Genomic DNA, 26,371 nt, shown 5'->3' on the forward strand with positions numbered 1-26,371 from the left:
AAAATAAATCAAAACACACTGGCACACCCTGATTTGGAAAAAGTCATCCTCGCACTCATTTTCTCCAGATTAGACTATTGCAACTCACTCCTCTCAGGCATTAACCATAAATCTATCTCCCGCCTCTAACTAGTCCAAAATGCAGCAGCTAGGCTTTTTACTGGTTTGTATTACCTCCAAGCGATGGTTTGTAAGTGCTATGTACATAAAGTTAGTATTATTGTTATTACATTATAATCAAAGGGGGATCCGTCTTCAGCTAATTATTCCAGACCATGGTGATGACAGCTTGGCCTCCCTTTGCATATTCAGTGCTGGAAGATCTGCGCATCCTGCTGCCACCTCCACCGCAGATCTTTAAAACAGAAAGGGTTGTTAGGTTTTTGTAAAAAAATTTGATTTAGTCATATACATATATATTATAATTTAAACTATTTTCTACACGCCTGCTTACCGGAGCGCATCTTGGGCCCTTGGGGCACAGCTCCAGTTTGCAGTGCAGGTAGATTTGAGAATTTCCCCGATTTTTTCCTTCCGCGTACTTGAACATGTGGAAAGAGAAGGAGTTGGACACCCCCCGTCCGTTTCCCTCCATCTCCACCGTCCGGTCAGCGGTGTTCGGGCATCTGCTCAGAAACAGGACAACAGACATGGTCAGTTCATCGGCAGTGGATTCTTTCAGCCGCTGACAAAGTCTCAGAGTAGTTTCTCACCCGCCAATAACCAGGTAGTATGGCACACCGCCACCAGGAGACGGCTGGTCGGTTGCCCAGCAGGAGTCGGTCACCATGGCGACCGTGTCGGCGTCCAGCCCCTCCGTCTTCATCTCCAGCCGGATCCTCTGGTCCAGCTGGATGTCAGTGTCGTCCTCCACATGGTGCATGAAGCCGGTGGAGGCGGTCATCGTCAGAGTGTAGTTCCAAACTTCAGTCTCAATGTGCTGGATCACAGAGCTGGACACACACACAGAGCTGGACACACAAACCTAAGCTGTCTCTAATGCAAACTACACACAAGTTGCACATCAATAAGCAGGTTAAGCTCAGCCGGCCTCCACACACCTGTTTTTGATCCGAGACACACTCTGGGTGTCTGGCTGTTTGAAGGAGCAGGAGAAGTCGATCTCCACCTGGTTCTCGTGCGTGAAGGTTTCCTTCAAGGAGCTGTTCCTCGTCATGATCTTGTTCTTGTAGATGACATGGCTGTCGTTCGTCTGCATTCGAGTCACAAATCATATGCATATTTTATAAATGAAGAAAAGTAGTTAAACTCTAGTCACTCAAGTGCCAAAAGAATGCCTTTCTAGAAATCCTAACTTGAAAACATCAATACACGTCCTGACCGATAAACACCAACTGCATGTTTCTTTTGTGAGAGCACCCACCATGACCTCCGTCCCGCAGGCGTCCCCTTTGAAGCTGAACGTCACCATGTGGGTCTGGTCGTCCACGTGACCTGTGCAGTCCGGGTCGTTGAGGTGTAAGGTCGAGGAGTCGATGCCTTTGTCCCACAGCAGACATTCAGCCAGAGTTACATTGGCAGAGCTCTGCATGCAGACTGCCGGCTCGCCTGAACACCAAAGAAGTAAAACACATCATGATGGAGGCAGAAATACACCCAGAATTTAATTAAGAACTTATCAGGGTTAAAAAAACAACAACAAACAAACAGCTTGGCCAACTTCACATCTTGAGGTGGATCAGCGGGTGGATTTGCCTTTATGGGCCAAATATATCAAATATAATTCAAAATATCCAATTGCTGCGGCAAAAATCGAGGATGCAGACAAATTAAAGAGAAAACCAAATAAAAATTTCTGTCTGTAAAAGGTAAAATTATTTTGGCTTCTTACAGGTAATTAATCTGTTACTTCAAAGACAACTAACACAGAGTAAAACATTATCATAACAAGGTAAATATAACGATCTACCAGCTTTGTTTGGCTATACAAATATACACAATGAAAATCATATGCAGTAAGTGTTCAGGAGTGAACCAACTAATTAAAATAGTTGTATCATCCTGGTGATTTGGTCTCAAGGGACGTCTGAACAAACTCCCTCTGAAGGAAACTCCACAACCTTTCAGGAGGAGTTTTCTTTCACGCCACAGTTGTTGCATTGTACCTAAAGTGTCTGTTGATCGGTACTTGGAGGCAAAGAGGGCCCGACAGAGGCAGCGGGCTTCACCAAGCTTCTCCCCACAGAACTCATGATCACTGCAGTACTGGTCCAGACAGGAGACCTGAAGGGCAGCAGCTATACACACACACACACACACACACACACACACACACACACACACACACACACACACACACACACACACACACACACACACAGACACACACAGAGACAGACACAGACACACAATAAGATTCACTTTCATACCATTTTCAGTCAACAAACTGCTTTGACTTCAGTATTTGAATCTCTGCTTTTTGTCTTTTGCGTGAACAGTTCTCGTCCCATCTCATCAAATTAAATCAAATAGTTGAAGCGAACGACGATCTTACAGCAGCCGGCCTTTGACCTCCAGTCCCCCACTGTGACGTTAACTTTCAGGAAGCAGGCCTCGGCGTAAGCCTTCATATAGCGGCAGGGGAGATCGTCCACCGGCGTGTATTTGCACGAGGTGCTTGTGCATGCGGCTATGTAGGGCTCTGGGTCAATGTGGTCGTGGCAAGCAGTGAAGGGAGCCTGATTCATGAGATCACAGCTGATCCAGCGAACCACAGAGAAAGAATGAGAGGAAATAATCAGATCATAGCAGTATTGTGTGTGTTCAGCCTCCAGAATCATCCCTGTTGCATTAAAGGGTGTTTGGTGTGTTTTGATGGGTCTGTTCTTACAGGTCAGTTGAGTGGCTGCAGTTGATCGTGCTGTCGACGGCGTCGCTGTGCTGAATCTCACAGCTAGGAGGAGACAAACAGCACATTCAATTTGAAACCTTTACAACATAGGTGTCAATCTCAAGGCCCGCAGGCTTGAAATCCATATGATCATGATCGTCTTAAATTTAAAGCCTACGCTGCTTTACAGTGTACAGTACAAAGGAGTGTTTCCATATTGGCGTTTAAGTAAAGACAAGTGATTCACTTAAAAAAGATAAATAATCCCAAAATATCTAAGAAGAGAAAGATTGACGCAGAGGGAAGGCCATTTAAAGAAGATAAGAAAGTGAATACGGGTTTGTGCTTAAACGACACAAATGTTCTGTGTAAATAGACCGGTCAGTGATGAAAGAACACAATGTGAACATGTGTGTCCCATGCCACATACAGGATGAGCATGTTTGTCCCATCATGCCACATCCAGGTTGAGAAGCCACACATGTTATTACCAGCTCACAATTATTTATTGGACCAGAGCCATGTCCTTCTCAACTGTGACAAAAAACTTTTACTACAATAAACAGGTGATATCAGTCAGGGGGTCAAGACTTCAAGTTGTGACAAAGTGGTACCCGGCTGGAGAGAAAAAAGAGGCGACTGAGTCACTCGGGCTGGTGGTTTGACTTTCATCAATGGGGTTGGCACACAAGCCAGTTGGTAATTTATCAGGTCCTGGTCGGTGAGAGAATTAACAAATCAATGAACTTTCAACCAAATGAGAACAGCTGTCAGTCTAAAATTCTAAATTCTATTTTCTTAGAATGTACTTTTCTGTACCTGTCACATGTGCGGTGTTCCCATCAAAATGAACTGTTATTTCAGAGGACAGGAGCTTGGCAGTAACTCCAGTCTGGTCCTTGGAGAACTCCACGCCGTGAAACAGCTGAGCCGTGGTGCTGAGCGTCAATAATTGGTCATCAACCTACATCACGCCAGACAAGAAAAGTAGAAACCCGAGCTTAAACATCTCAAATGTACACTCACATGTGCACTTGTTTCCACTTGTAGTGATGTTTAGATATCTTTATTCTTTAGATGTCTTCTTTATTCTTTACCCTTCATTGAAATGTATTGAGGGTTATTTAATTGATAATAATGTAGGACAAGAATTTACATTATGCATCTGCCTTTTCAGTTATATCGTATACAATATAAATATCGGCTTTACTCATTGTATTGTGAATAAAACACTACTACTACATAGATGCAATCTGTCCTACTTTGTATTGCAACTGATGCACCACAATCTCCATCCATTCATCAACCTATTAATGATAATATTAGAAGTTCTAATTGGTAACATGAATTAACAATACAAATTAAATTTCTGACATGCAAATAAAATGTTTTTCACAATTACTGGTTTGATTCATAAAAACCTTTCTAACCTTCTTTAACTGTTAATAAGATGATCAGTTCTGATCAAACAAAGACAAACTTATTTACATGTTTTAAACAACCCTATAAAATACACTGTTGCTTTGAGATAGCAGCTCACCTGAACTCTGCCACCTTGATCCAGATATATCTCTACATCTTCTGTTACCACATATATTATCAAGTGATCCAAAAATGGCACATCTTTAAGGTGTCGCTCCCTGAAACCCGCATAGACATCAAATTCTGAAAGGCCCGTCAGATAGTAAGCACACCGATCAGGGACAGAGTGGACTCTGTTGAAGAAATCGATGACAGTGGAGCCGGTCACAGTGCACACGGAAGCGGGTTGAATGCACCTGATGGAGATGGAAAGGGATATTTTGACTGTTTATTTCTGAAAGCAACATCCACAGACAGAAAGGTGCTTGTTCATGTGAAGACCTAATTTACAGATGACATACATTTCAGAAAATGACATTTAAAAGTGAGTTTACTCAACATGGGGAGTACCACAACCTGTGAAACAATAACGTGAGTTTAAAATAATAAATATATTGAGTTTGGCTTGTGCATTCAAAATATTTGACAGAAAATCTGAGATGAAAACTTGAATTGCATTATGGGAAATGTAGACTACAACAGATAATCAAAGACATATACATATCTATATATACATATACATATATATATATATATATATACATATATATATATATATATATATATATATATATATGTTAATATATATATATATATATATATATATATATATATGTTAATATATATATATATATATATATATATATATATATATATATATATATATATGTATATGTTAATTAATATATATATATATATATATATATATATATTAAAATAAACAAAGTCTATTGATCTACAGAAAATGTAATTAATTGGTTATCAATCAATTGTTTCCTGCTTCCTGGAAAACTTGGTTCCAAATCTAAAGCAAACATATTCACGTGTTTCCGTTGCAAACCTCTGGAGGTTCACATCCTCCAACAGAGAACTGTGCAGAGCTTTTACAGTGAAAGACAACGCAGCGCTCTGGGTCGTTTATCGATGTGTCAGCTGGAAGAAAGACACCTGGAAGGTGACGGGAGGTTTATGAAATTAGTTTAAAATATTCAACAGAAGAAAACCCCCCCAGCAATTTTCTTTTTTATATTGCAATTTTGATTTGAAGATCCAGACAGAGCCCGGCTTCTTCTTTGGTCATCACTGGATTCTCTTACCTGCTTGTCTGCATCCGCTGATGTCCTCGTAAACGCTGTTCTGCGCTACAGTGCTGTTAAACGACCATGAATCGAGAAACAAGTCACCGATCTCTGTCTTCACGTCCTTGAGAAGGATTAGACAACCATTAAGGTTAATACTGAAATACTGAGCGAAGTGTAAGACTTGGATCCCTCTTTTTTATATGGAAAGGCTTTTATTTTTTACAAACGTTAGTAGGACTGAGTTTTCAATGTGTTTACAAGATGATTGAGGACCATCTTTTTAAACAAGTAATTGTTAATTAATGTCATATATTTATATACAGATTATTGCTAATTATCTAATTTATCAAATACAATTCCTAACATGCTGTTCATCTCCCAGGATGCATCATTCATTTTTAACTCTCATTCATTACTGTTAGACTCGTGGTGCTGATCGCAGCAATTGTTTTCCACATTGCGGAGACAAAATCCAAATCTAGAGATAAAGGTCAGGCTGAAAGTCAGACTCTGAGACCTCGGCCGTAGTGACAGACTCATACTTACAACCGAGTCCAGAGTATAGCTGCTGTATGTTTCAAGTCTCATAGCTGTTTGTAGGCCAAAGTTGTAGAGACGAATGACAATCTGAAAGCATTGACAGAGGGGAAGTAGAAAACATTCAGAAAGTGTTTCCAAAATCTTTTTGAAAATAGACTTTAAGTCCATGTTCCATAAAGAACATTTAGTTTTGGACAAAAGGAAACTAAAAACAATGTCACTGATGATGACTCACGAAGGTCACGTTGTCACACTGTAACGATAACTGAACATAGCAGGTCGATGAGGTCAAGAAGTTTGGTAGATTTAAATGAAGTTGGGATCCAGGATTTGTTTGAGTCAAGTGTTCTTCTTCCACCACTGTGTCTGCACCACCATGATTGCGCACTGAAAGACACTCTTGTGCGTTTTCACCTGCAAGATTTTTGAAACAAACTGCGAAAGAGGAATCTGGACGGAAGAACACCTACAAAAACAGAAAGAAATCAACAATATTATAACTTTTCAAGGCCGTTTGACTCAAAAACGATTTAATTTTATCAACAAAAACAAACAGGAAAGTTATACTCTTTGGGTCTTATTCATAGTTTCTATATAATATAAATATATAAATATAATATACTAAAAACTGAAGATGGAAAGGCAAAACCTTTCTCAAACATGTTTTGATATGACTCACTTCTACTTTCGTGAATTCCTTTCCATAAAAGTTGATGGGACACATGTTGGTTCCCGTCTCTCCAGACTGAAGACTCACAGACAGATAAAGGTCAACCTGGCTGGCAGCAACTACAGCGGGAAATTAGAGGAAAAAGAAATATCATACATCAAAACAGCTGATCGTGCACTGAACGCACAGGTAGAAAATCCACGGCCCGCCACTGATAGATGGTTATAATAAAACGGTGTTTAAGTAAAAATAGGTTGTGATGGTCTCAGCTGAGGTCTTTTCAGTTTCAGTGGTCCACAAACTGCAAGCAGTTTGCTGTCTCCACGTTCATCAAAAAGCCCCAAACTCAAAATGTCACCATGAGAGGAGAGGACACGAAGAAATATGTTTTCAGAGACATGAGACGTCCTTTTTTTCTCAGGCGCCATGTGAAGCGACACACAATATTGGTTTCTCTTTATCACTGGAATTATTTTTTTAGGCTCAAAGTTCTAGGTTCAACATAAATTATTAAGGATTAAAGCCCTCATGAAAACAGAGTAAACCACTGAATCTATTCAACAAAATTGCCCCAAACTTGACTTTTATTAATGAAGAAGAGTATCTATTGTAATAGATATTGGTTTTTATGGATAAGCACATGCTTTAAAAATGTGTCATTCAGGTATGGAGCGACAGCAAGTGTAATTACTGGCAATGAAAAGCGTATGGGAAGTCTGTGGCTGGCATGATTCAAGTGCCAAGACAAGTGCCAAGACAATGGCATGCGAATTTATTTTGGTTTCTCTGCTTGACACGTTGTGAAACAGTAGAGAACCAATTGTTGAGAAGGATAGAGAAGAAAAAAAAGAAACTGCCAACCTGACGGTTGGAGACACATTTCCTGGGAACATCCATTGTTGTTATGCGGGTTACTTGTGTAACATCAATGGATGCACACAATTATAAATATGACGCATCATATTTATATTTTTAGTTTAGTCACCTGAGGCCCTGTTCACAGATTTAAAATGTTTTCACTTTGGCCAGATAAAATGTCCGGCTGTTGAAACTATCTGGCGGGACATTAAAGCTTTTAAAACAAAGGTACCACAGTAAATAAAAAGGTTTCAGTGGCTGCTTACCTGCCAGCAGGAAGATGATCATGATGGATCCTCCTGGCCGTAAAGTGTCGGAGAGCTGGGAGAAAAACAGTTCACAAAGTAAGTGATAAAACACGTTGTTTAATCCTCAATAACCAGACATTTCATCCCATACAAAGAGAGAGGAAGAGCGTGCAGCTTGCCTTATTTATGTGGAGGTCTGGTGGAGCAGCAGTGATGAAGCTCTGCAGGTGGAGGTCGAGATGGAACTCTGGGATGTTAAAGCTCTCGGGCAGACGTGTGGGCTGTGTGACTCTCTCTGTCTCTGTTTGACATCTCGTCCCGTGTTTTATGATTCAGGTTGTTTGTGACGCTTCTGACATGTGCATCACTATTGAATACAATAAACCACTCCCTGTTAAAACATTTTGCATCTGCGGTACTACACACGAGTTGCACATCAATAAGCAGGTTAAGCTCAGCCGGCCTCCACACACCTGTTATTGATCCGAGACAAACTCTGGGTGTCTGGCTGTTTGAAGGAGCAGGAGAAGTCGATCTCCACCTGGTTCTCGTGGGTGAAGGTTTCCTTCAAGGAGCTGTTCCTCGTCATGATCTTGTTCTTGTAGATGACATGGCTGTCGTTCGTCTGCATTAGAGTCACAAATCATATGCATATTTTATACATGAAGAAAAGTAGTTAAACTCTCGTCACTCAAGTGCCAAAAGAATGCCTTTCTAGAAATCCCAACTTGAAAACATCAATACACGTCCTGACCGATAAACACCAACTGCATGTTTCTTTTGTGAGAGCACCCACCATGACCTCCGTCCCGCAGGCGTCCCCTTTGAAGCTGAACGTCACCATGTGGGTCTGGTCGTCCACGTGACCTTTGCAGTCCGGGTCGTTGAGGTGTAAGGTCGAGGAGTCGATGCCTTTGTCCCACAGCAGACATTCAGCCAGAGTTACATTGGCAGAGCTCTGCATGCAGACTGCCGGCTCGCCTGAACACCAAAGAAGTAAAACACATCATGATGGAGGCAGAAATACACCCAGAATTTAATTAAGAACTTGTCAGGGTTAAAACAAACAAACAAACAAACAGCTTGGCCAACTTCACATCTTGAGGTGGATCCAATTGCTGCAGCGAAATGAAAAGGATGCAGACAAATTAAATAATAAAAAATTCTGTCTGTAAATTTTTTTGGCTTCTTACAGGAAATAAATCTGTTACTTCAAAGATAACTAACAGAGAGTAAAACATTATCATAACAGGATAAATATATAGATTCTCTCTCACACACACACACACACACACACACACACACACACACACACACACACAGATTCCCTGTTGCATTAAAGGGTGTTTGGTGTGTTTTGATGGGTCTGTTCTTACAGGTCAGTTGAGTGGCTGCAGTTGACCGTGCTGTCAACGGCGTCGCTGTGCTGAATCTCACAGCTAGGAGGAGACAAACAGCACATTCAATTTGAAACCTTTACAACATAGGTGTCAATCTCAAGGCCCGCAGGCTTGAAAGGCATATGATCATGATCGTCTTAAATTTAAAGCCTACGCTGCTTTACAGTGTACAGTACAAAGCATTGTTTCCATATTGGCGTTTAAGTAAAGACAAGTGATTCACTTAAAAAAGATTGACAAATAATCCCAAAATATCTAAGAAGAGAAAGATTGACGCAGAGGGAAGGCCATTTAAAGAAGATAAGAAAGTGAATACAGGTTTGTGCTTCAACGACACAAACCGGTAAATCTTCGGTGTAAGTAGATCTGTCAGTGACGAAGGAACACAATGTGAGCATGTGTGTCCCATGCCACATACAGGTTGCGCAGGTTTGTCGAAAGCCACACATGTTCTTATCAGCTCACAATTATTTATTGGACCAGAGCCATGTCCTTCTCAACTGTGACATTGTTTTTACTACAATAAACAGGTGATATCAGTCAGGGGGTCAAGACTTCAAGTTGTGACAAAGTGGTACCCGGCTGGAGAGAAAAAAGAGGCGACTGAGTCACTCGGGCGTCTATTTTCAGTCTATTTTCTTAAAATGTACTTTTCTGTACCTGTCACATGTGCGGTGTTCTTTTCAAAATAAACTATTATTTTAGAGGACAGTAGCTTGGCAGTAACTGCAGTGCACTTGTTTCCACTTGTAGTGAATCTGTGTTTATAGCTGTTTCAATATTGGGTTATTGGGAAATTACGTTTGAATGCTTTTTGTGCTATCCGAGCCACCGTAGACCACCATACCCGAACATCAGAAAGAGACGGTCATTTATTTGATGCGTGCGGTTCACTGGGCGGATGAGGGCTCAGATAGCAACACGCCCTGACCTGACTCACTTCATCAGGGACACATTGCCGCCATCTAGTGGAGACTCTGAGCACCTGCAGCATCTTCTTCTGCGCTGCGTCTCTGGCTGGTTGCAGTACCGAGGTCTCTACCGCCACCTGCTGCACCGGAAAATAAAGGACGGGATCTAGTTAATCTCAGTCTGGACAAACAAAGTAACATCAACCAACCGACCTATTTATTGAACCAATGACACCAGACACATAGTTCCCCGAAATATGTGTTCTATGATTGAAACAATTTGCCTCAAAAAATAAACATATACACACACAATGAATGAATAAACGTTTTTCACATTTTATTTTGCTCATAACAGTAATAAAATATAATCGTGCAGCTTGCCTCAGTGAAAATACAGCCTCAGTTTTAACCACTGAATTTTTTTTTTTTTTTAATTTTAAGGTATTTTGCCTTCTTCAAGACTGATGGAATGAAAACATTTAAAGACATTTAGGTGTTTATTTTAAAACTTGTAATACAAAAATAATGGTCTTGTTGTAAGTAATGCTTCTCACTTCTATTATTTCACCAAAGATTATGTTCCATCCAGGCTCCAGTTTAGGTCAGGAATCACTTGAAAACTAACTTTTCTGACGCGTGTAATTGATGACGCAAAGTCCAGGTGTAAATGTAAAGGTAGTTTATTAATCGTTGCATATTTGTCAGGAATCACTTGAAAACACAACAAGACAAAAATGTGATCTGTTATGATTAAAACTTTGTCTCTGATGAAGGTTAAAATATAAAGATTGCCGCAACATGTCCTGCTCCTGAGAGGAGGAACTCTTTTGATTTGAATGAACAAGAATAGATCTTCATGCCAACGTTTCTCAACCAAACATCTTTCCGGCTTTAACAAGTGACAGATAAATACGTTTAAACTTACAAGATGTAGTGTCCCCATTAAGGTCACGACGTGGTTGCTCTTTGCTAACTTTTCTGACGCGTGTAATTGATGACGCAAAGTCCAGGTGTAAATGTAAAGGTAATTTATTCAATCGTTGCATATTTGACACAAAACAAGATAACCACTTCCTGGCACAACCCCATTTGCTTATAATCAAACCATAAAATAAATCAAAACACACTGGCACACCCTGATTTGGAAAAAGTCATCCTCGCACTCATTTTCTCCAGATTAGACTATTGCAACTCACTCCTCTCAGGCATTAACCATAAATCTATCTCCCGCCTCTAACTAGTCCAAAATGCAGCAGCTAGGCTTCTTACTGGTTTGTATTACCTCCAAGCGATGGTTTGTAAGTGCTATATACATAAAGTTAGTATTATTGTTATTACATTATAATCAAAGGGGGATCCGTCTTCAGCTAATTATTCCAGACCATGGTGATGACAGCTTGGCCTCCCTTTGCATATTCAGTGCTGAAAGATCTGCGCATCCTGCTGCCACCTCCACCGCAGATCTTTAAAACAGAAAGGGTTGTTAGGTTTTTGTAAAAAAATTTGATTTAGTCATATACATATATATTATAATTTAAACTATTTTCTACACGCCTGCTTACCGGAGCGCATCTTGGGCCCTTGGGGCACAGCTCCAGTTTGCAGTGCAGGTAGATTTGAGAATTTCCCCAATTTTTTCCTTCCGCGTACTTGAACATGTGGAAAGAGAAGGAGTTGGACACTCCCTGTCCGTTTCCCTCCATCTCCACCGTCCGGTCAGCGGTGTTCGGGCATCTGCTCAGAAACAGGACAACAGACATGGTCAGTTCATCGGCAGTGGATTCTTTCAGCCGCTGACAAAGTCTCAGAGTAGTTTCTCACCCGCCAATAACCAGGTAGTATGGCACACCGCCATCAGGAGACGGCTGGTCGGTTGCCCAGCAGGAGTCGGTCACCATGGCGACCGTGTCGGCGTCCAGCCCCTCCGTCTTCATCTCCAGCCGGATCCTCTGGTCCAGCTGGATGTCAGTGTCGTCCTCCACATGGTGCATGAAGCCGGTGGAGGCGGTCATCGTCAGAGTGTAGTTCCAAACTTCAGTCTCAATGTGCTGGATCAAAGAGCTGGACACACACACAGAGCTGGACACACAAACCTAAGCTGTCTCTAATGCAAACTACACACAAGTTGCACATCAACAAGCAGGTTAAGCTCAGCCGGCCTCCACACACCTGTTTTTGATCCGAGACACACTCTGGGTGTCTGGCTGTTTGAAGGAGCAGGAGAAGTCGATCTCCACCTGGTTCTCGTGGGTGAAGGTTTCCTTCAAGGAGCTGTTCCTCGTCATGATCTTGTTCTTGTAGATGACATGGCTGTCGTTCGTCTGCATTAGAGTCATAAATCATATACATATTTTATAAATGAAGAAAAGTAGTTAAACTCTCGTCACTCAAGTGCCAAAAGAATGCCTTTCTAGAAATCCCAACTTGAAAACATCAATACACGTCCTGACCGATAAACACCAACTGCATGTTTCTTTTGTGAGAGCACCCACCATGACCTCCGTCCCGCAGGCGTCCCCTTTGAAGCTGAACGTCACCATGTGGGTCTGGTCGTCCACGTGACCTTTGCAGTCCGGGTCGTTGAGGTGTAAGGTCGAGGAGTCGATGCCTTTGTCCCACAGCAGACATTCAGCCAGAGTTACATTGGCAGAGCTCTGCATGCAGACTGCCGGCTCGCCTGAACACCAAAGAAGTAAAACACATCATGATGAAGGCAGAAATACACCCAGAATTTAATTAAGAACTTATCAGGTTTAAAAAAAACAAACAAACAAACAGCTTGGCCAACTTCACATCTTGAGGTGGATCAGCGGGTGGGTTTGCCTTTATGGGCCAAATATATCAAATATAATTCAAAATATCCAATTGCTGCGGCAAAAATCGAGGATGCAGACAAATTAAAGAGAAAACCAAATAAAAATTTCTGTCTGTAAAAGGTAAAATTATTTTGGCTTCTTACAGGTAATTAATCTGTTACTTCAAAGATAACTAACACAGAGTAAAACATTATCATAACAAGGTAAATATAACGATCTACCAGCTTTGTTTGGCTATACAAATATACACAATGAAAATCATATGCAGTAAGTGTTCAGGAGTGAACCAACTCATTAAAATAGTTGTATCATCCTGGTGATTTGGTCTCAAGGGACGTCTGAACAAACTCCCTCTGAAGGAAACTCCACAACCTTTCAGGAGGGGTTTTCTTTCACGCCACAGTTGTTGCATTGTACCTAAAGTGTCTGTTGATCGGTACTTGGAGGCAAAGAGGGCCCGACAGAGGCAGCGGGCTTCACCAAGCTTCTCCCCACAGAACTCATGATCACTGCAGTACTGGTCCAGACAGGAGACCTGAAGGGCAGCAGCTATACACACACACACACACACACACACACACACACACACACACACACACACACACACACACACACACACACACACACACACACACACACAGAGACAGACACAGACACACAATAAGATTCACTTTCATACCATTTTCAGTCAACAAACTGCTTTGACTTCAGTATTTGAATCTCTGCTTTTTGTCTTTTGCGTGAACAGTTCTCGTCCCATCTCATCAAATTAAATCAAATAGTTGAAGCGAACGACGATCTTACAGCAGCCGGCCTTTGACCTCCAGTCCCCCACTGTGACGTTAACTTTCAGGAAGCAGGCCTCGGCGTAAGCCTTCATATAGCGGCAGGGGAGATCGTCCACCGGCGTGTATTTGCACGAGGTGCTTGTGCATGCGGCTATGTAGGGCTCTGGGTCAATGTGGTCGTGGCAAACAGTGAAGGGAGCCTGATTCATGAGATCACAGCTGATCCAGCAAACCAGAGCGGAAGAATGATAGGAAATAATCAGATCATAGCGTATTGTGTGTGTTCAGCCTCCAGAATCATCCCTGTTGCATTAAAGGGTGTTTGGTGTGTTTTGATGGGTCTGTTCTTACAGGTCAGTTGAGTGGCTGCAGTTGATCGTGCTGTCGACAGCGTCGCTGTGCTGAATCTCACAGCTAGGAGGAGACAAACAGCACATTCAATTTGAAACCTTTACAACATAGGTGTCAATCTCAAGGCCCGCAGGCTTGAAATCCATATGATCATGATCGTCTTAAATTTAAAGCCTACGCTGCTTTACAGTGTACAGTACAAAGGAGTGTTTCCATATTGCCGTTTAAGTAAAGACAAGTGATTCACTTAAAAAAGATAAATAATCCCAAAATATCTAAGAAGAGAAAGATTGACGCAGAGGGAAGGCCATTTAAAGAAGATAAGAAAGTGAATACGGGTTTGTGCTTAAACGACACAAATGTTCTGTGTAAATAGACCGGTCAGTGATGAAAGAACACAATGTGAACATGTGTGTCCCATGCCACATACAGGATGAGCATGTTTGTCCCATCATGCCACATCCAGGTTGAGAAGCCACACATGTTATTATCAGCTCACAATTATTTATTGGACCAGAGCCATGTCCTTCTCAACTGTGACAAAAAACTTTTACTACAATAAACAGGTGATATCAGTCAGGGGGTCAAGACTTCAAGTTGTGACAAAGTGGTACCCGGCTGGAGAGAAAAAAGAGGCGACTGAGTCACTCGGGCTGGTGGTTTGACTTTCATCAATGGGGTTGGCACACAAGCCAGTTGGTAATTTATCAGGTCCTGGTCGGTGAGAGAATTAACAAATCAATGAACTTTCAACCAAATGAGAACAGCTGTCAGTCTAAAATTCTAAATTCTATTTTCTTAGAATGTACTTTTCTGTACCTGTCACATGTGCGGTGTTCCCATCAAAATGAACTGTTATTTCAGAGGACAGGAGCTTGGCAGTAACTCCAGTCTGGTCCTTGGAGAACTCCACGCCGTGAAACAGCTGAGCCGTGGTGCTGAGCGTCAATAATTGGTCATCAACCTACATCACGCCAGACAAGAAAAGTAGAAACCCGAGCTTAAACATCTCAAATGTACACTCACATGTGCACTTGTTTCCACTTGTAGTGATGTTTAGATATCTTTATTCTTTAGATGTCTTCTTTATTCTTTACCCTTCATTGAAATGTATTGAGGGTTATTTAATTGATAATAATGTAGGACAAGAATTTACATTATGCGTCTGCCTTTTCAGTTATATCGTATACAATATAAATATCGGCTTTACTCATTGTATTGTGAATAAAACACTACTACTACATAGATGCAATCTTTCCTACTTTGTATTGCAACTGATGCACCACAATCTCCATCCATTCATCAACCTATTAATGATAATATTAGAAGTTCTAATTGGTAACATGAATTAACAATACAAATTAAATTTCTGACATGCAAATAAAATGTTTTTCACAATTACTGGTTTGATTCATAAAAACCTTTCTAACCTTCTTTAACTGTTAATAAGATGATCAGTTCTGATCAAACAAAGACAAACTTATTTACATGTTTTAAACAACCCTATAAAATACACTGTTGCTTTGAGATAGCAGCTCACCTGAACTCTGCCACCTTGATCCAGATATATCTCTACATCTTCTGTTACCACATATATTATCAAGTGATCCAAAAATGGCACATCTTTAAGGTGTCGCTCCCTGAAACCCGCATAGACATCAAATTCTGAAAGGCCCGTCAGATAGTAAGCACACCGATCAGGGACAGAGTGGACTCTGTTGAAGAAATCGATGACAGTGGAGCCGGTCACAGTGCACACGGAAGCGGGTTGAATGCACCTGATGGAGATGGAAAGGGATATTTTGACTGTTTATTTCTGAAAGCAACATCCACAGACAGAAAGGTGCTTGTTCATGTGAAGACCTAATTTACAGATGACATACATTTCAGAAAATGACATTTAAAAGTGAGTTTACTCAACATGGGGAGTACCACAACCTGTGAAACACTAACGTGAGTTTAAAATAATAAATATATTGAGTTTGGCTTGTGCAGTTAAAATATTTGACAGAAAATCTGAGATGAAAACTTGAATTGCATTATGGGAAATGTAGACTACAACAGATAATCAAAGACATATACATATCTATATATACATATACATATATATATATATATACATATATATATATATATATATATATATGTTAATATATATATATATATATATATATATATATATATATATATATATATATATATATATATATATGTATATGTTAATTAATATATATATATATATATATATATATATATATATATATATATTAAAATAAACAAAGTCTATTGATCTACAGAAAATGTAATTAATTGGTTATCAATCAATTGTTTCCTGCTTCCTGGAAAACTTGGTTCCAAATCTAAAGCAAACATATTCACGTGTTTCCGTTGCAAACCTCTGGAGGTTCACATCCTCCAACAGAGAACTGTGCAGAGCTTTTACAGTGAAAGACAACGCAGCGCTCTGGGTCGTTTATCGATGTGTCAGCTGGAAGAAAGACACCTGGAAGGTGACGGGAGGTTTATGAAATTAGTTTAAAATATTCAACAGAAGAAAAACCCCCCAGCAATTTTCTTTTTTATATTGCAATTTTGATTTGAAGATCCAGACAGAGCCCGGCTTCTTCTTTGGTCATCACTGGATTCTCTTACCTGCTTGTCTGCATCCGCTGATGTCCTCGTAAACGCTGTTCTGCGCTACAGTGCTGTTAAACGACCATGAATCGAGAAACAAGTCACCGATCTCTGTCTTCACGTCCTTGAGAAGGATTAGACAACCATTAAGGTTAATACTGAAATACTGAGCGAAGTGTAAGACTTGGATCCCTCTTTTTTATATGGAAAGGCTTTTATTTTTTACAAACGTTAGTAGGACTGAGTTTTCAATGTGTTTACAAGATGATTGAGGACCATCTTTTTAAACAAGTAATTGTTAATTAATGTCATATATTTATATACAGATTATTGCTAATTATCTAATTTATCAAATACAATTCCTAACATGCTGTTCATCTCCCAGGATGCATCATTCATTTTTAACTCTCATACATTACTGTTAGACTCGTGGTGCTGATCGCAGCAATTGTTTTCCACATTGCGGAGACAAAATCCAAATCTGGAGATAAAGGTCAGGCTGAAAGTCAGACTCTGAGACCTCGGCCGTAGTGACAGACTCATACTTACAACCGAGTCCAGAGTATAGCTGCTGTATGTTTCAAGTCTCATAGCTGTTTGTAGGCCAAAGTTGTAGAGACGAATGACAATCTGAAAGCATTGACAGAGGGGAAGTAGAAAACATTCAGAAAGTGTTTCCAAAATCTTTTTGAAAATAGACTTTAAGTCCATGTTCCATAAAGAACATTTAGTTTTGGACAAAAGGAAACTAAAAACATGTCACTGATGATGACTCACGAAGGTCACGTTGTCACACTGTAACGATAACTGAACATAGCAGGTCGATGAGGTCAAGAAGTTTGGTAGATTTAAATGAAGTTGGGATCCAGGATTTGTTTGAGTCAAGTGTTCTTCTTCCACCACTGTGTCTGCACCACCATGATTGCGCACTGAAAGACACTCTTGTGCATTTTCACCTGCAAGATTTTTGAAACAAACTGCGAAAGAGGAATCTGGACGGAAGAACACCTACAAAAACAGAAAGAAATCAACAATATTATAACTTTTCAAGGCCGTTTGACTCAAAAACGATTTAATTTTATCAACAAAAACAAACAGGAAAGTTATACTCTTTGGGTCTTATTCATAGTTTCTATATAATATAAATATATAAATATAATATACTAAAAACTGAAGATGGAAAGGCAAAACCTTTCTCAAACATGTTTTGATATGACTCACTTCTACTTTCGTGAATTCCTTTCCATAAAAGTTGATGGGACACATGTTGGTTCCCGTCTCTCCAGACTGAAGACTCACAGACAGATAAAGGTCAACCTGGCTGGCAGCAACTACAGCGGGAAATTAGAGGAAAAAGAAATATCATACATCAAAACAGCTGATCGTGCACTGAACGCACAGGTAGAAAATCCACGGCCCGCCACTGATAGATGGTTATAATAAAACGGTGTTTAAGTAAAAATAGGTTGTGATGGTCTCAGCTGAGGTCTTTTCAGTTTCAGTGGTCCACAAACTGCAAGCAGTTTGCTGTCTCCACGTTCATCAAAAAGCCCCAAACTCAAAATGTAATTCATGTTGAAAAAGAGAGAGGCTTCCCCATTGGTCAAGAATACTAGCAATACATTGGTGCATGGTTTGCACATAGGCGGAGTCGTCTTCTGTTGGTGCGCAGGTGCCTCTTGGAGTAATCCCAGGTTGCATCCCAAGTCTCTTAATTGCATGGCATCCCCGTAGGAAGAGCTGAGGCCTTGTTCACAGATTTAAAATGTTTTGATTTTGGCCAGATAAAAAGTCCGGCTGTTGAAAGTATCTGGCGAGACATTAAAGCTTTCAAAATAAAGGTCCCAGAGTAAATAAAAAGGTTTCAGTGGCTGCTTACCTGCCAGCAGGAAGATGATCATGATGGATCCTCCTGGCAGTAAAGTGTCGGAGAGCTGGGAGAAAAACAGTTCACAAAGTAAGTGATAAAACACGTTGTTTAATCCTCAATAACCAGACATTTCATACCATACACATACATACAGGTCAAGGAATAGCATTCGTGGTTTCATTTATATGTATTCAATACTTTTTTTGCAGCTGCATTTGGGTTATTAAAAGGTTCCCACAGTTTAAAATGCAATGCTTATTCAATACATTTTGGATTCTGCATCTGAGTGTGCTGAACCTAGAAGTGGTTTACATTAAGAAGAATGTGACAGAGAGACGAGGCAATCGAAATCGGCGAGAGCACACTTACAACATATGTGTCTCACTCATGCGAACATAAACCAGTTCGTTCAAAAACCAGTTAATCCTGAAACACCTGCCACTCCATCACAGCCACACACACATCAACACCTGTGGAGTTTTTCAAATTGTTCCTCCCTGAAGAAACTGTAAAGACACTAGATGCAAATACTAGCAAACACAAAATGGGAGAGAAAATATAAATGGACAGACTTGGATGTATTTTTTTTGTACAAGTACATTGGGTTGCTTCTTTACATCGGCATGGTAAAGCTGGAGAGTATTGCGGATTACTGGAGGCAGAATCACATTTTGAGTGTGGGGTTTCCCTCTGCTTGCAGCCGGACAGACACTGCGTTGCAGCATTGCAGAACATTTATGGCAGGGAAGAAAGCCGTAATGTAATTGGTTTGAATCTATGAAGTTGTTTTTTTTCCTGACATGTATACTGTGTAATTTCTTTTTGATTTTATACATAATAAATACATATTTTAATTTGAAAAAAACAAAAACAGTTGTAGTGTTCATTTCATTTGCACAGACCCCATGAAGCTTTATTTGCAGTAAAAGTCATTTCTCAGTCCCATCGTATCATTTTGGTGAAAAGTGTGACAGACCACATTTCTACTAAAAAAAAACCAATACAAATTTTTGTTTTAGACATTAATTTGCCTGTATTAATTTCAAGTACCAAAACAGTTGAAAGGCTAATTTAGGAAATTATTTAAAATCGAGAAAATGACCCGACTCCAGAGGGTTAACTCATCAAATTGAGAGAAAGTTGAAACTAAACTAGAAAATTTCGCAAGAAATTTTGAAAGTGTGGCTACTACTGCCGTAAGACGTCGCAATATATAGCTTTTGTTTCTGACGCCCGTCTCTCCTCCAAAGCACTTAAGTTGGTTTGTGTGTTAAACTGATTGGCTGATATGAAGCACCTGTGTGCTGCCGTCGTCATGGTGACCAAGTTAGCGCCAGCAGACTGATTAGAGGCAGACTGGACTGTGAACTTAAGGAAATAAACTACTAAACGTCCTGAACACACACAAACGTATATGAAATATCATATGACCTTATTAATGATCACAGTGTTGACAACTACACAATATAAAACACACGTAAAGGTCTTTGTGTGTGTGTGTTTGTGTGTGTGTGTTTGTGTGTCTGTTTGTGTGTGTTTGTGTATGTGTTTGTTTGTTTGTGTGTGTGTATGTGTGTCTGTGCGTCTGTGTGTGTGAGACAAACAGACAGAGAGACAGAAGTCATCTGTGTTGTGTGTGCGTGTGTAAGTGTCTGCGTGTCTGTTAAACTGCCCTAACGAGAACACCTGTGGGTCGCTAGATCAAAGGTTGCCATGGTGATGACTTCAAAGGGACTTCCTTACGCTGAGCTTAATAGACCTAAATGCTGTGGAACTCCTTTCAAACTATTTAAAAAAAAATGGTACTTTAAAAGCCACTATTGCTTCGATGTCGCATATTGAGCGTTAGGAAGACCTGATGAACAGATACTGTGACTGGCGAGTCTGTACGATAAAACATGTGTCTGTACGGGCGATTTACAAATCAGGTACGAGCTTCAGGGGAGACGTGGCTTTGGAGGGAGATTTAACATGGCGGCGGATGGCAGAGCGAGGTGGACTTGCTCTCACATTCAGTCCGATTTCAAGACGTCTGAGTCTGTTGGATTCCTATCGACCGCAGTTTATGACAGAAGACAAGATTTCCAACGTTTCTATCCAACAATGGTGTATGAAGAGTGAACATTGTGGGAGTAAAGACAAAATACGTTTTATTTTTTTAACAGTTTCTGTCGCTTCTTCTCACTCTGTTAATTGATGCTCCACCCTCTACGAACGTTTCGTGAAATTTTTTTTATGTTTTTTGCATTTTTCGGGAAAACGTACGGGCGAATCTCTTAGAAAAGTCATACCTCACGATTCCCGCGCAAACCGCACGTTTCGATGTAATTTTTGCGCATGTGCTGGCAACGCTCTGGGAGGAGTAGTGGTTTGACTATAAGAAGAATAATAATAATAATAACTAGAAAATTTCGCAAGAAATTTTGAAAGTGTGGCTACTACTGCCGTAAGACCTCGCAATATATAGCTTTTGTTTCTGACGCCCGTCTCTCCTCCAAAGCACTTGAGTTGGTTTGTGTGTTAAACTGATTGGCTGATATGAAGCACCTGTGTGCTGCCGTTGTCATGGTGACCAAGTGAGCGCCAGCAGACTGATTAGAGGCAGACTGGACTGTGGACTTAAGGAAATAAACTACTGAACGTCCTGAACACACACAAACGTATATGAAATATCATATGACCTTATTAATGATCACAGTGTTGACAACTACACAATATAAAACACACGTAAACGTCTTTGTGTGTGTCTGTGTGTGTGTGTATGTGTCTGTTTGTGTGTGTGTGTTTGTGTGTCTGTTTGTGTGTGTGTGTGTTTGTTTGTTTGTGTATGTGTTTGTTTGTTTGTGTGTGTGTCTGTGTGTCTGTGTGTGTGAGACAAACAGACAGAGAGACAGAAGTCATCTGTGTTGTGTGTGCGTGTGTAAGTGTCTGTGTGTCTGTTAAACTGCCCTAACGAGAACACCTGTGGGTCGTTAGATCAAAGGTTGCCATGGTGATGACTTCAAAGGGACTTCCTTACGCTGAGCTTAATAGACCTAAATACTGTGGAACTCCTTTCAAACTATTTAAAAAAAATGGTACTTTAAAAGCCACTATTGCTTCGATATCGCATATTGAGCGTTAGGAAGACCTGATGAACAGATACTGTGACTGGCGAGTCTGTACGATAAAACATGTGTCTGTACGGGCGATTTACAAATCAGGTACGAGCTTCAGGGGAGACGTGGCTTTGGAGGGAGATTTAACATGGCGGCGGATGGCAGAGCGAGGTGGACTTGCTCTCACATTCAGTCCGATTTCAAGACGTCTGAGTCTGTTGGATTCCTATCGACCGCAGTTTATGACAGAAGACAAGATTTCCAACGTTTCTATCCAACAATGGTGTATGAAGAGTGAACATTGTGGGAGTAAAGACAAAATACGTTTTATTTTTTTAACAGTTTCTGTCGCTTCTTCTCACTCTGTTAATTGGCGCGCCACCCTCTACGAACGTTTCGTGAAATTTTTTTTATGTTTTTTGCATTTTTCGGGAAAACGGCCAGGCGAATCTCTTAGAAAAGTCATACCTCACGATTCCCGCGCAAACCGCACGTTTCGATGTAATTTTTGCGCATGTGCTGGCAACGCTCTGGGAGGAGTAGTGGTTTGACTATAAGAAGAATAATAATAATAATAACTAGAAATTGCATTTCCTGTGGAAAATGCGTTGGAATGCAAAAAGCTGAAGCATAAAGCTGAAATATTTGAAAGAAATTGCTGAATGTAGCTGAAAATAGTGAAATAAAGTTGAATAAAGCTTAAAAAAAAGCTTAAAGCTGAATATATATGAAAACAGCTGAATGTATATGAAAATACTGGAATATTTATCAAAACAGGTGAATATATATGAAAATAGTGGAATATATATGAACATGTAAAGAAAACTACCTGATGAAAAGTGTTGAAGCCCAAAAGCATTAAACTGAACTGTTGAAAATCCTTCTTGTTTAAATGTATAATTGGAAAAGTTGAAAGGAAAAGTGCATCATCTAAATACTGAACATAGTGAAATATTGTTGAATAAAGCTTAAAAAAGCTGAATATATTTGAAAATAACAAAACAACTGAATATATATATATAAAAATAGTGGAATATATATGAACATGTAAAGAAAACTACCTGATGAAAAGTGTTGAAGCCCAAAAGCATTAAACTGAACTGTTGAAAATCCTTCTTGTTTAAATGTATAATTGGAAAAGTTGAAAGGAAAAGTGCATCATCTAAATACTGAACATAGTGAAATATTGTTGAATAAAGCTTAAAAAAGCTGAATATATTTGAAAATAACAAAACAACTGAATATATATAAAAATAGTGGAATATATATGAACATGTAAAGAAAACTAACTGACGAAAAGTGTTGAAGCCCAAAAGCATTAAACTGAACTGTTGAAAATCCTTCTTGTTTAAATGTATAATTGGAAAAGTTGAAAGGAAAAGTGCATCATCTAAACACTGAACATAGTAAAATATTGTTGAATAAAGCTTAAAAACGCTGAATATACTTGAAAATAACAAAACAGCTGAATAGATATGAAAATAGTGGAATATATATATGAACAGATAGAGAAAGGGAGGGAGGGAGACAGAGAGAGAAGTCCTGTGTGTGTGTGCGTGTGTAAGTGTCTGTGTGTCTGTTGAACTGCCCTCATGTCAGAGGTTGCCATGGTGATGAATTCAAATATCGGCAGTTACAATTACTAACTGCCGATGATTATATGGAGTCAATGCTGGGAAACACCTATCCAAAAATCACCCAAAAAACATACTTAAAAAGCCCCGATTGCTTCAATATCGCATATGAAGCGTTAGGAAGACTTGATGAACAGATACTGTGACTGGTGAGTCTGTACGATAAAACATGTGTCTGTACGGGCGATTTACAAATCAGGTACGAGCTTCAGGGGAGACGTGGCTTTGGAGGGAGATTTAACATTGAAGCGGATGGCAGAGCGAGGTGGACTTGCTCTCACATTCAGTCCGATTACGAGACGTCTGAATGTGTTGGATTCCTATCGACCGCAGTTTATGACAGAAGACAAGATTTCCAACGTTTTGAGCTATAAATTATGCCCAAAGAGTACACGGTACGGAGTTTACGGCAAATTTAAAAAAAAAAAATCTTCAAGATCTGACGTGGGTCTGCCCTCTAAGTATGACATCACGTGCACTGAGCTCCGCAACACACACTCATGCAAAAGAGAGAAAAGGCGGCAAAAAAACATAAAACTAAAACGCTGACAATTATGACAGTATAAAATATATCAATAAGTGGAGATATGCGGTAATAGCTGAAAGTTTTGGCAACATTTTAAACTTGGAATGGTGTCTCTAGCTGAAAGCATGGCAGAGCCTTAGGCTTTTGGAGCTGAAGAAGTTTTAAAACGTTTTTCATTGGAAACCATTCATTTTTATTTTTATAAAAAGTTTAATAATTTAAATATTTGAAAAAATATGAAAAATGTAAAAGCGTAGAATAATAGCTGAACGTTTTGTCAACATTTGAAATTTGAAATTGTGTCTCTAGCTGAACGTATGAAGAACCTGCAAACGTTTGAAGTTGAAGATGATTTGAAGATTTCCCCATTGGGTCCCATTTTAAAAAAAATCATAAAAAGTTTAATAATTAAAAAATTTGAAAAGTCTGAAATTTGAAAAGGAAGTTGCACACGTGTGCTTAAGAAGCTGAATATTTGAATAATTGAACTTTTTTCTGTAGCTGAAAATATGAAGGAGCTGAAGAGGTCCAAAATACGTACGGAAGAAATAGAATAATAACTAGAAAGAGCATTTCCTGTGGAAAATGCGTTGGAATGCAAAAAGCTGAAGCATAAAGCTGAAATATTTGAAAGAAATTGCTGAATGTAGCTGAAAATAGTGAAATAAAGTTGAATAAAGCTTTAAAAAAGCTTAAAGCTGAATATATATGAAAACAGCTGAATGTATATGAAAATACTGGAATATTTATCAAAACAGGTGAATATATATGAAAATAGTGGAATATATATGAACATGTAAAGAAAACTACCTGATGAAAAGTGTTGAAGCCCAAAAGCATTAAACTGAACTGTTGAAAATCCTTGTTGTTTAAATGTATAATTGGAAAAGGTGAAAGGAAAACTGCATCATCTAAACACTGAACATAGTGAAATATTGTTGAATAAAGCTTAAAAAAGCTTTAAAAAAGCTGAATATATTTGAAAAAAACAAAACAACTGAATAAAACACCTGAATATGTATGAAAATAGTGGAATATATATGAACATGTAAAGAAAACTACCTGATGAAAAGTGTTGAAGCCCAAAAGCATTAAACTGAACTGTTGAAAATCCTTGTTGTTTAAATGTATAATTGGAAAAGTTGAAAGGAAAAGTGCATCATCTAAATACTGAACATAGTGAAATATTGTTGAATAAAGCTTAAAAAAGCTGAATATATTTGAAAATAACAAAACAACTGAATATATATAAAAATAGTGGAATATATATGAACATGTAAAGAAAACTACCTGATGAAAAGTGTTGAAGCCCAAAAGCATTAAACTGAACTGTTGAAAATCCTTCTTGTTTAAATGTATAATTGGAAAAGTTGAAAGGAAAAGTGCATCATCTAAATACTGAACATAGTGAAATATTGTTGAATAAAGCTTAAAAAAGCTGAATATATTTGAAAATAACAAAACAACTGAATATATATAAAAATAGTGGAATATATATGAACATGTAAAGAAAACTACCTGATGAAAAGTGTTGAAGCCCAAAAGCATTAAACTGAACTGTTGAAAATCCTTCTTGTTTAAATGTATAATTGGAAAAGTTGAAAGGAAAACTGCATCATCTAAACACTGAACATAGTAAAATATTGTTGAATAAAGCTTAAAAAAGCTGAATATACTTGAAAATAACAAAACAGCTGAATAGATATGAAAATAGTGGAATATATATATGAACAGATAGAGAAAGGGAGGGAGGGAGACAGAGAGAGAAGTCCTGTGTGTGTGTGCGTGTGTAAGTGTCTGTGTGTCTGTTAAACTGCCCTCATGTCAGAGGTTGCCATGGTGATGAATTCAAATATCGGCAGTTACAATTACTAACTGCCGATGATTATATGGAGTCAATGCTGGGAAACACCTATCCAAAAATCACCCAAAAAACATACTTAAAAAGCCCCGATTGCTTCAATATCGCATATGAAGCGTTAGGAAGACTTGATGAACAGATACTGTGACTGGTGAGTCTGTACGATAAAACATGTGTCTGTACGGGCGATTTACAAATCAGGTACGAGCTTCAGGGGAGACGTGGCTTTGGAGGGAGATTTAACATTGAAGCGGATGGCAGAGCGAGGTGGACTTGCTCTCACATTCAGTCCGATTACGAGACGTCTGAATGTGTTGGATTCCTATCGACCGCAGTTTATGACAGAAGACAAGATTTCCAACGTTTTGAGCTATAAATTATGCCCAAAGAGTACACGGTACGGAGTTTACGGCAAATTTAAAAAAAAAAAATCTTCAAGATCTGACGTGGGTCTGCCCTCTAAGTATGACATCACGTGCACTGAGCTCCGCAACACACACTCATGCAAAAGAGAGAAAAGGCGGCAAAAAAACATAAAACTAAAACGCTGACAATTATGACAGTATAAAATATATCAATAAGTGGAGATATGCGGTAATAGCTGAAAGTTTTGGCAACATTTTAAACTTGGAATGGTGTCTCTAGCTGAAAG

The 26,371-nt window shown here is 39.3% G+C and overlaps 2 protein-coding genes and 2 long non-coding RNA genes across 4 annotated transcripts; all 4 read right to left on the reverse strand.

Annotated features, from left to right (window-relative positions):
• Window positions 1-232: 232 nt before the first annotated feature.
• LOC137794303 (alpha-tectorin-like) lies at window positions 233-5,972 on the reverse strand. The gene is made up of 14 exons (XM_068591055.1): window positions 5,931-5,972; window positions 5,530-5,635; window positions 5,257-5,365; window positions 4,392-4,629; window positions 3,671-3,815; window positions 3,466-3,565; window positions 2,852-2,914; window positions 2,516-2,718; window positions 2,127-2,258; window positions 1,385-1,569; window positions 1,062-1,213; window positions 714-953; window positions 455-626; window positions 233-355 (listed from the first exon to the last, which is right to left on the reverse strand). The coding sequence occupies exons 1-14, from the start codon at window positions 5,970-5,972 to the stop codon at window positions 260-262; spliced, it is 1,983 nt and encodes a 660-aa protein (XP_068447156.1). The 3' UTR covers window positions 233-259.
• Window positions 5,973-6,097: 125 nt separating this feature from the next.
• On the reverse strand, window positions 6,098-6,789 carry LOC137794184 (uncharacterized). Its single transcript, XR_011078282.1, has 3 exons — window positions 6,734-6,789; window positions 6,290-6,520; window positions 6,098-6,141 (listed from the first exon to the last, which is right to left on the reverse strand). It is a non-coding gene; the product is annotated as an uncharacterized lncRNA (long non-coding RNA).
• Window positions 6,790-11,199: 4,410 nt separating this feature from the next.
• LOC137794138 (alpha-tectorin-like) lies at window positions 11,200-14,151 on the reverse strand. The gene is made up of 8 exons (XM_068590774.1): window positions 14,097-14,151; window positions 13,762-13,964; window positions 13,375-13,506; window positions 12,634-12,818; window positions 12,311-12,462; window positions 11,963-12,202; window positions 11,704-11,875; window positions 11,200-11,604 (listed from the first exon to the last, which is right to left on the reverse strand). The coding sequence occupies exons 2-8, from the start codon at window positions 13,952-13,954 to the stop codon at window positions 11,509-11,511; spliced, it is 1,170 nt and encodes a 389-aa protein (XP_068446875.1). The 5' UTR covers window positions 13,955-13,964; window positions 14,097-14,151; the 3' UTR covers window positions 11,200-11,508.
• A 522-nt stretch (window positions 14,152-14,673) lies between these two features.
• Window positions 14,674-16,511, reverse strand: LOC137794139 (uncharacterized). The gene is made up of 4 exons (XR_011078279.1): window positions 16,476-16,511; window positions 15,637-15,874; window positions 14,916-15,060; window positions 14,674-14,810 (listed from the first exon to the last, which is right to left on the reverse strand). It is a non-coding gene; the product is annotated as an uncharacterized lncRNA (long non-coding RNA).
• Window positions 16,512-26,371: the final 9,860 nt, after the last annotated feature.

This window comes from Clinocottus analis, unplaced genomic scaffold (genome assembly GCF_023055335.1).
Source record: "Clinocottus analis isolate CAN_PGR_092001 unplaced genomic scaffold, fCliAna1.0.p SCAF_24, whole genome shotgun sequence".
Classification (NCBI taxonomy): domain Eukaryota; kingdom Metazoa; phylum Chordata; class Actinopteri; order Perciformes; family Cottidae; genus Clinocottus; species Clinocottus analis.

What these genes read in the sequence shown, in the direction of transcription:
- LOC137794303 (XM_068591055.1), bottom strand. Translation starts at nt 5,972, where the DNA reads ATGTGGAAAACAATTGCTGCGATCAGCACCACGAGTCTAACA. An exon ending in GAACACCGCACATGTGACAG is followed by an intron (nt 3,566 to 3,670) that starts GTACAGAAAAGT and finishes CTCACCGACCAG; the next exon opens with GACCTGATAAATTACCAACT. An exon ending in TACTACCTGGTTATTGGCGG is followed by an intron (nt 627 to 713) that starts GTGAGAAACTAC and finishes GTTTCTGAGCAG; the next exon opens with ATGCCCGAACACCGCTGACC.
- LOC137794138 (XM_068590774.1), bottom strand. Translation starts at nt 13,954, where the DNA reads ATGAATCAGGCTCCCTTCACTGTTTGCCACGACCACATTGACCCAGAG. An exon ending in CCGATCAACAGACACTTTAG is followed by an intron (nt 12,819 to 13,374) that starts GTACAATGCAAC and finishes TTTGGTGTTCAG; the next exon opens with GCGAGCCGGCAGTCTGCATG. An exon ending in AGGGCCCAAGATGCGCTCCG is followed by an intron (nt 11,605 to 11,703) that starts GTAAGCAGGCGT and finishes TCTGTTTTAAAG; the next exon opens with ATCTGCGGTGGAGGTGGCAG.